This window comes from Capsicum annuum, chromosome 9 (assembly GCF_002878395.1).
Source record: "Capsicum annuum cultivar UCD-10X-F1 chromosome 9, UCD10Xv1.1, whole genome shotgun sequence".
Taxonomy (NCBI): Eukaryota; Viridiplantae; Streptophyta; class Magnoliopsida; order Solanales; family Solanaceae; genus Capsicum; species Capsicum annuum.
This window is the reverse complement of record NC_061119.1, coordinates 208,699,925-208,709,718: the sequence shown is the minus strand read 5'-3', so window position 1 is coordinate 208,709,718 and position 9,794 is coordinate 208,699,925. Positions and strand designations below refer to the sequence as shown.

Below are 9,794 nucleotides of genomic sequence, written 5' to 3'. Positions count from 1 at the left end.
CGCAAACAAAAAGGGACTAAGAGTAGATCCCTGATGCAATCCTGTCAGGACAGTGAAATGCTCTGAGTCTCCTCCCGCCGTCCTCACCTGGGTTTTCGCTCCCTCATACATATCCTTAATTACTCTGCTATATGCCTGCGGTACTCCACTCACCTCCAAGCATCTCCAAAGCACCTCCCTGGGGACTTTGTCGTACGCCTTTTCTAGGTCGATGAACACCATGTGCAAATCCTTCTTCCTTTCCCTATATTGCTCCACCAACCGCCGTACCAGGTGAATTGCCTCCGTCGTCGAGCGGCCGGGCATAAATCCGAACTGGTTTTCCGAGATAGACACTATCCGTCTCAGCCTCACCTCGACCACTCTCTCCCAGATCTTCATAGAGTGACTCAGTAACTTAATCCCCCTATAGTTATTACAACACTGAATGTCCCCCTTATTCTTATAGAGGGGGATCATGGTACTCCACCTCCACGCCTCGGGCATCTTTGCTGTCCTGAAAATTTCATTGAACAATGCAGTCAACCACCTTACACCAGCCTCTCCAACGAACTTCCAAAACTCCACCGGTATCTCATCCGGCCCCGTCGCCCTACCCCTTCGCATCCTGCGGACTGCCTGTCTAACCTCGTCTACCTTAAAACGTCTACAATAGCTAAAATCCCGACACTCCCCTGAGTGCTCCAGTTCCCCTAACACAATAGCTCTGTCCCCCTCGTCATTCAAGAGCCTATGAAAGTACGACTGCCATCTCTTCTTTATGTGGCCGTCCTCCACCAACACTCTACCGTCCTCCCCCTTAATGCACCGCACCTGATCGAGGTCACGACCCTTCCTCTCCCTAGCCTTAGCGAGTCGGAACAACTTTTTCTCCCCTCCTTTCCCCTGTAACCCTGCATACAAGCTCTCAAAAGCAGCCGTCTTAGCTGCCGTGACCGCTGACTTCGCCTCCTTCCTTGCTAGCTTGTACTCTTTCCTGTTTACCCGCTTCTCTTCTTCGTCCTTACTTTCCACCAACTTAGCATACGACTCTTTCTTGGTCTCCACTTTCTTCCCCACCTCTTCATTCCACCACCAATCCCCCCGATGATGTCCGGCCCGGCCCCTAGAAACACCCAACACCTCCCTTGCATTTTCCCTGATGCACGCTGCCGCCCTGTCCCACATATTATCCACGTCCCCCCTACACTCCCACACCCCCATTCCCGCCAACCTCTCCCCTATCTCCCACACATTCACTGGCGTCAAACCGCCCCACTTAATTCTCGGTCTACACTCCTTACTCCTCCTCTTTTTATTCTTCTTCATACCCAAATCCATAACCAAGAGCCTATGTTGGGTCGAAAGGTTCTCACTCGGGATGACTTTACAATCTTTACACAGCGCCCTATCCCCTTTCCTAAGCAACAAGAAGTCAATCTGGGTCCTGGCTACCGCGCTCCGAAAAGTGATCAGGTGGTCGTCCTTCTTCGGGAAGCCCGAGTTCACCACCACCAGCCCAAACGCCCTCGCAAACTCCAATAGGGTCGCCCCCTCTTCATTTCTCTCCCCAAAACCAAAACCTCCATGCACATCCCCAAAGCCTCCCGGTAGCGCCCCGATGTGCCCGTTGAAATCCCCTGCTACCACAATCTTCTCCGAACTGGGCACGCCTCTCACCACGTCCTCCAAGGCCTCCCAGAACCGCATCTTCTCCTCCCCCTCCGATCCCACATGCGGCGCATAGGCACTACACACGTTCAGGGTAAACCCCCGAATGACCAACTTGATAGTCATCAACCTATCGTTGATCCTCTTCACCTCCACAAAGTAATATTATAAACTAGCTATACGAAATCATAGACATCACCAATACACCATGAACAAAGGCTACAAGACACTACAAGCACAGATATAAACAGAGAACTCTTCCCTGCTATTACAAACGTACTCCTACCTACTTGCCCTCTACCCTAATCTGCGTCCTCCACACCTTCCTATCAAGGATCATGTCTTCCGTAAGCTGTAACTGTCCCATATCTTGCCTAATCACCTCCCTCCAACATTTCTTCGCCCTACCTCTACCCCGTCTAAACTTATCCATAACCATCCTCTCACACCTCTGAACTGGAGCATCCACTTCCCTCTTCATCACATGCCCGAACCAATGCAACTTCACTTCTCGCATCTTATCCTCTACCGAAGCCACTCCTACCTTATCCCAAATAATCTCATTTCTAACCTACCTCTCTCCTGGTAAGTCCACACATCCACCGCAACATCCTCATCTCCACCACCTTTAAATTTTGGATGTGGGAGTTTTTAACTGGCCAACACTCCGCTCCATGCAACATAGTCGGCCAGACTACCATTCTGTAGAACTTATCTTTAAGCTCAGAAGGCACCTTCTTATCACAGAAGACTCTCAAGGCGAGCCTCTATTTTAATCACACTGCACCAATACGGTGTGTGGCATCCTCATCAATTTCACCATTCCTGAATCCTAGACCCGAAATACTTGAAGCTCTCCCTCTTCTGGATGGCCTGAGAATCCAACTCCACAACCACGTCATCCTCATGCGAAAAATCACAAAACTTACATTTCAAGTACTTTATTTTGGTCCTGCTCAACCTAAAACCTTTAGACTCAAGGATTTGTCTCCAAACCTCCAATTTATCATTAAATCCTCCCCGAGTGTCGTCAATCAGTACAACATCATCAACAAATAACATACACCAAGGCACCTCCCCTTGAATACGTCGCGTCAAAACATTCATCACCAAGGTAAATAATAACAGGCTAAGAGTCGATCTTTGGTGCAAACCTGTCAAAACATGAAAGTGCTTTGAATCTCCTTCTACCATCCTCACACGAGTCTTTGTACCATCGTACATATCCTGAATCGACCTAATGTATGCCACGGGCACCCTTCTAGCCTTCACGCATCTCCACAAAATCTCTTTGGAAACTTTGTCATACCCCTTCGCAAGATCAATGAACACCATGTGCAAGTCCTTCTTCCTCTCCCTAAACTGCTCCACTAATCTCTTCACTAGGTGAATGGTCTCAGTACTCGAGCGACCTGGAATGAAACCGAACTGATTCTCGGAAATGGTCACAATTTTCCTCAGCCTCAGCTCTACCACCCTCTCCCAAACCTTCATGGTATGACTCAACAACTTGATACCCCCATAATTGGTGCAACTATGAATGTCTCCCTTGTTCTTATATAATGCAATCATCGTACTCCGTTCTAAAAATCTACCCGTGATCAGAAAATCATCATCAGAAACCAACACAGTCAGTAACTCAGAATATGCTCGTTGTTTAAACAACAAATAATCAAAGTGAGTCTTAGAGTGATTACGTTAGTAGCAGTAGCATCCTCCTCCTCCAGCAGCAGCCATTACTCCCATCAGATCTACAAATCACCTTCAAGGTTCTCACAACAAATCGTACTTCAATTCTTCAGTGAATGAGGATTGAAATTGAGATTTCAATCAGTGAACCAATAGAACTTCCCTTTGAATTCTGAAACAGTTGAGTATCCCAGATCAAACCGTGAAGCTCCGATACCATGCTGAAGCTCTCAGCCATTGTCGTACAGAAGCAAAGAGTCGAGATAAGGAAGAAGAAGAATGCAGAAGTAGTTGAGAGAAAACAGAATTGCGGAAATATCTTTTACCAGTGTAACAGTAAATGTACAAGTATATCTGTATATTAGTGACTAATCAACTAGATAAGCTAAATAACTAACCAACTTAACTTAATTAGTGCCATGACTGAGTTAGTTATTATTTAATTTATTCATGGACATTGTTGGGACCAATTTGAATGCACCATTATTACTTGTTTAACTAGTTTAACAAATGTTATTCTTCACGCTGTTGCTATATCCTCTATTCTTCCTTTCTCTAACATTGTGTGGTGATATCGAAGAACATGTTGACATGAAAGTGTAGTTAGATAACTCAAAATGATCAAATATAGTAAGTGTCTAGTATATTCTGAGGAAAATAGTGATAGTTGAATGATATTCAATTTCTAAAAGAAACAGAAGTGATTTTAATAGGCAAGTGCCAAAACATGGATGGCAAATTGGGGAATTAACTCGCACTATTAGTGCATATAAAAGCTCTGAGTTACTGATGGTCTGCATTATTCAGAATGAAGATGGTGGATGGGGTTTGCACATTGAAGGTCACAGTAATATGTTCTGTACTGCTCTGAGTTATATATGCATGAGGATACTTGGAGAAGGACCAGATGGTGGCAAAAACAATGCATGTGCTAGAGCAAGGAAATGGATTCTTGATCATGGTAGTGTCACTGCAATTTCTTCTTGGGGAAAAACATGGCTCTCGGTATGATTATTTACCCTAGTAAATTTTTAGTAGACTGTATATTATGGATTTAAGTTATATACACTGGCAGTGTACAAATCTTTACTCTATCGGTGTTTATTGATCTGATGGGACAGGTAATCTATCTCATTTTCTAGGTTATTACCACTTACTCAAAAGAAGATACGTGATTTAAATTTGATGGTTCAACTTTTAGGTTCTTCTGACTGAACCCACTACATTTTTGAATCTATAGGTTAAAAATTTAATAGCTTATTCTTGTATCAAAAAAGGCTGGAGTTTGTTGCACTTATTGTTTATATACTACATACATGCCTCTGCACTTATTGTGGACGGTTAATTGAAGTTATCATTTAGGTGACCCGATTCCGCAGAAGTTCTTTTTCTGGTTAGTGTATATAAGTTAAACTCATTAAATTATATCATTCTCCATTGTCAAGTACTAAACCTTGTAGTGTTAATGCCTTCTTTTTGCTGAGAAATCTCCCCTTCTTTAAATCAGATTCTTGGAGTTTTTGAATGGTTAGGAACTAATCCAATGCCACCTGAGTTTTGGCTTCTTCCATCTTTTCTTCCCATGCATCCAGGTTGGTCAATTTTTGTTATTGCTCATGCATACACATCCTAAAATTGTCAGTTCATTTTATTGTAGATATTAATTTTCAGGATTTTCTATGCACTGTTTTCTGGTTGATGTTGTTCTCTATTAGTGTCGATATATTGACCTATCAAGTATTTTGACTCAATTTAAATGCAGCAAAAATGATGTGTTACTGCCGAATGGTCTACATGCCAATGTCTTATCTCTATGGGAAGAGATTTGTTGGTCCAATCACACCTCTCATTTTTAAACTGAGGGAAGAATTATATGATCAACCATATGATGAAATTAACTGGAAAAGAGTACGCCATATGTGTGCAAAGGTATAACTATCAAGGGTCGTTTGATTACCGAGAATAGAAAAATGATCTCGTCGTAATATTAGATATTATTTATCCCTATATAACTTTGTCTATGGACCACATGTGTCCTCAGTGTTGAAGTTAGTATAGATATCATTCTATGTTCTAGAAATACTCGAACACAAACTTTGTTGCTGCAGGAGGATCTCTATTACCCTCGTCCATTGGTTCAAAATTTGGTGTGGGACAGTCTCTACATATGTACTGAGCCTCTGTTGACTCGTTGGCCTTTCAACAAGCTGAGAAATAAAGCTCTTGAAGCTACCATGAAACATGTACATTATGAAGATGAGAATAGCCGATACATCACCATCGGCTGTGTTAATAAAGTATGGCAACTTATTCATTTTGGACAGATTACAAAATATGTGCATTTCCTTAACGATTTCGATCATTTGAAGGTTTGACACATACGTATCACGTGTATGGTGCAGGTGTTGTGTATGCTTGCATGTTGGGTTGAGGATCCAAATGGCGATTATTTCAAAAAACATCTTGCTCGGATTCCAGATTATTTATGGGTAGCTGAAGATGGAATGAAAATGCAGGTTGGTAGATATGGATTAGTTTTTGAAAGCAAGGAAATCATACTATTTAACAGATCACAATAATTTAAGAAATATGATCTTTTTTACACTTCATGAGTGTTTGTAAAATAAAAAATCTGGCCTCTTTTCCTAATCTGAAGTGATGCAAACAATTGTTGCTGAAATTGGCAAGTATTTGTCATTGATTTTCAGATTTTCGGTAGTCAATCATGGGATACTAGTTTTGCTATTCAAGCTCTATTGGCCAGTGAGATGAATGATGAGATATCGGATACTCTTAGAAAAGGACATGACTTCCTAAAAAAATCTCAGGTTGGGTGTTTGGATCATGAGCATAACAACTATTTCAAAATATGGATCTTATTAAGGTAAATGACTTCTTTCTAGGTGAAAGACAATCCTTCTGGTGATTTTGAAGGGATGTATCGGCATATCTCAAAAGGATCATGGGCTTTTTCAGATCAAGATCATGGATGGCAATTATCTGATACTACCGCCGAAGCATTAAGGGTATCTAGCTATTCAATGAAAAGTAGTAAGATGATAATGATAGTTGATTTGCCTGATATCTTCTTAATTTTGTTTCTCTAGTGCTGCCTTCTCTTCTCGACAATGCCTTCCGAATTAGTTGGTGAGGCAATGGAACCTGCACGACTGTATGACTCGGTGAACATTATTCTTTCCTTACAGGTAAAAAAAATAAGCAATGTGTCCTAAAATCATTAGTCATTGAGTCTGAAGTTGTCTGCTGCTTGTACAAATTTTCCAAGATAAACATATATCTTACACCAAATAGAGATCCAATACATGGCCACCTGTGTTATAAATTCATAGGTTCTCGATCTAGTCAGTTGTCATTTGGCTAATTTCTAGTAATAGTGACATGTATTTCAAATAACATTGCAGAGCAAAAATGGGGGTGTATCTCCATGGGAGCCTTCAGGGGGCTCAGAGTATTTGGAGGTAAGTAAAAATAATCATTTTAAGTTTGAGATTCACGACATATGAATTTTATTTATCTGCTTCCTTTCAAGGTTGTTAAAAGCCTTCACTTCTTTTATAGTCATCCAAAACCTGAATAGATAACTTTCTTGTTCTGTTTTATTCACTCGCAGTTGCTCAATCCAATTGAATTTTTGGAAGACGTTCTCATTGAACATGAGTAAGATTTCGTCTCTAGTTTCTCTCTACTCCTTTAGCTTTCTCCCCAATGTTAGTCTCTATTTTACCGCTTCATACTGATTACATGTCAATCCAGGTATGTTGAGTGCACTGGCTCGGCAATCCAAGGACTTGTTCTGTTTAAGAAGCTATACCCTGGTCACCGAACCAAGGAGATTGACAATTTCATTGATAATGCTGTTAAATATATTGAAGATGTACAGAAGCCTGATGGTTCTTGGTATATGATATTTCTCTTGCGAGCCATAGAACTTTCTGCTCTAGCAATATATATGACGCGAGTAATCATGTTAACAGGTATGGTATCTGGGGTGTGTGCTTCACATATGCCGCCTGGTTTGCTCTTGGAGGGCTTGCCGCAGAAGGCAAGTCGTATAGCAACTGTGCCGCTGTTCGTAAAGGCGTAGAATTTCTTCTAAGAACCCAAAGGCCTGATGGCGGTTGGGGAGAAAGCTATCGTTCTTGTCCTGACAAGGTAATGTAAAAGCAAATAAAAGGCTACGTACAACAACAATAACAATAACTACATCTTAATTTTTACATCGTTAAGGTTTATTATATCAACTCTAGACATGAATCTTGCTCCATTTGGATCTGTTCATTCCAAAACTGAGTAACTAAAATCAAGTTTTCTATTAATATGCACCTTTCCTCGTAAAGAAGAGAAGGAAATATAAAGACAACTCTGGATAAGACGACTGTCTCAGCTTTGTATTTGATCACAACAGGTATACAGAGATCTACAAACAGATCACTCAAATCTTGTACAAACTGCATGGGCATTGATGGGATTGATTCATTCTGGCCAGGTGAATTCCTTGTAGTTTGTTCTACAATGATAGCAAAACTTTGAGTTAATGATAAAAAACACACTTGAACTATCGTTTATTTGCGAGTTTCACACCCCAACTATCAGTTGCTTTATTTTTCTATTAAATCATCACAATCTATGTATTAATAAAACCCATCATGTTCAGGTAGGAAAAGGGAACAACTGATAGTAGAGGTGTGTTTACATAGATAATGATAGTTTAGGTAGGAAAAGGAAACATGTGATAGTTAACGTATGAAACTCGGAAAAACTTGATAGTTCAGGCATGGCTTTTACCATTATCTCTTAAACTTTTCTTCTTGAAAAGAGTCCTTTACCAACTTCCTATTTGGACAGGTTGACAGAGACCCAAGGCCTCTCCACCGTGCGGCAAGGCTGTTGATTAATTCTCAAATGGAAGATGGTGGCTTCCCACAGCAGGTTACAGAGCAGACATAGATGACTTTTATAGTCTACTCATAACTAGTTTAGAATCTGGTCGTATTTGATTAATCAATATAAAGAAACAAACTCTTTCAAAATGGCAAAACTATATCTAAAAGAATAGAGATTACTAAAACCAGTTTTATCAAAATATTGCTTTTATCTGACTTGTGCTTCACTTCATAAATATGTGCAGGAAATTACTGGAGCTTTCTTTAAGAATTGCATGTTGCACTATGCAGCTTACAGAAATATATTTCCACTGTGGGGTTTGGCAGAATACCGCAAAAATGTCCTATTACCATTAAAACACAACTGAATATATAGGATGCAATTTGGTCCTTAAGAAATAAAGTAGTTTATTGTTTATGTTAATGTAAGTGATGTAACAATGTCTAAGATCATTATAATTCTCTCAAGAAGGTGATTTGTTCTTCAATTAATCTATATAAGTTACTGTTGATGATTGAGTTGATTATACTCTTGCATATGATCACCCAGGGATGTGGTGAAGTATGAATGTGATCCTTAATCAAATATTTGAGTCTCGGGAATGATTTTTTTTTTTTTTTTTTTGTAAATGTGCTTTATCCTTTAATCTGTTCTACATAGGGGCAGATCTAAATGGGGTATAAGTTAGTTTATAGATTAGACTTAAAACAAACACGTAAATAAATAACTGAATCTAAAGTAAAGAACACGAAGATTTATCATAGTTCGGAACACCAATGTGGTGCCTACTTCCCGTCTCTTTGGGTTTCAACGTTTCCTTAGATCTTTCAGTGTTGGCTCGAGCACAATGATGAGAAACAAGTTTCGAAGGCTTATTTTGTTCTTTAGATCTTGTGACACAACTTCGGTTTGTATTACAAAGTTGACTCGATCCTATTCTTTATATAACAATTGTAAGCTACAAATTACAAAGCTTTGTGAGATTAAGATTGAGACACTTTGAGGTTTCCCCTTGAAGTTATGTGCCCTTTGTCTATCTTTAGTCTTCTTCTTTTATAGGCTTCAACTGCTAATCTTCATAAGGTAACCGAAGAGTTTCAAGGATTTGGGGGTGATTCATTGATTGAGGGGTTGCACCGTAGAGTATGTCCATATCAAATATGTCCATACCTGATGCATCCTTCACAGTCATACATGTCCATATCAGATATGTCCATGTAAAGGGTGTGCTCTTCTTCTTTCCTTTGTAATAATCTTGATTGATTTATTTTTCATAAATCTGGGAAGTCGATGGTCTGTGATGAATGCTACTTTAATCTTGGTGTGATGTTCTTTCCTTTTGCCTTTGATCCGTTTGCCATAAGTCTGGGAAGTTGGTGATTTGATTGATTCTCTTTTCCTTGCTTTCTTTTTCAGATCTTCTGATTGAGTCCTCAAAGATTTTTTCAATCTTCAGTATATCTCCTTTCCTTGTGTCCATCAATGGAGATCCTTGAATATCCTGCAGATTTCCAATCATTATTTGTCATTATTAAAACATAATATCAGGA

The 9,794-nt window shown here is 40.0% G+C and overlaps 1 protein-coding gene across 4 annotated transcripts in view; it reads left to right on the top strand.

The window, feature by feature from the left end:
• Positions 1 to 8,770, top strand: part of LOC107841780 (beta-amyrin synthase) — a 23,016-nt gene extending 14,246 nt beyond the window's left edge. For 3 of the 4 annotated variants that reach the window (XM_047396494.1, XM_047396493.1, XM_047396496.1), the window contains 15 exons: positions 4,147 to 4,344; positions 4,847 to 4,931; positions 5,102 to 5,268; positions 5,448 to 5,636; positions 5,742 to 5,855; positions 6,048 to 6,167; positions 6,243 to 6,365; positions 6,447 to 6,545; positions 6,762 to 6,818; positions 6,971 to 7,017; positions 7,114 to 7,257; positions 7,335 to 7,512; positions 7,766 to 7,846; positions 8,206 to 8,289; positions 8,489 to 8,770. In XM_047396494.1, the coding sequence (XP_047252450.1) occupies positions 4,147 to 4,344; positions 4,847 to 4,931; positions 5,102 to 5,268; positions 5,448 to 5,636; positions 5,742 to 5,855; positions 6,048 to 6,167; positions 6,243 to 6,365; positions 6,447 to 6,545; positions 6,762 to 6,818; positions 6,971 to 7,017; positions 7,114 to 7,257; positions 7,335 to 7,512; positions 7,766 to 7,846; positions 8,206 to 8,289; positions 8,489 to 8,611 (1,809 nt within the window). In that variant the 3' untranslated portion in view covers positions 8,612 to 8,770. Of the gene's footprint in view, positions 1 to 4,052; positions 4,345 to 4,846; positions 4,932 to 5,101; positions 5,269 to 5,447; positions 5,637 to 5,741; positions 5,856 to 6,047; positions 6,168 to 6,242; positions 6,366 to 6,446; positions 6,546 to 6,761; positions 6,819 to 6,970; positions 7,018 to 7,113; positions 7,258 to 7,334; positions 7,513 to 7,765; positions 7,847 to 8,205; positions 8,290 to 8,488 lie in introns of all 4 variants that reach the window. The other variant, XM_047396495.1, reaches the window with a different exon arrangement.
• Positions 8,771 to 9,794: the final 1,024 nt, after the last annotated feature.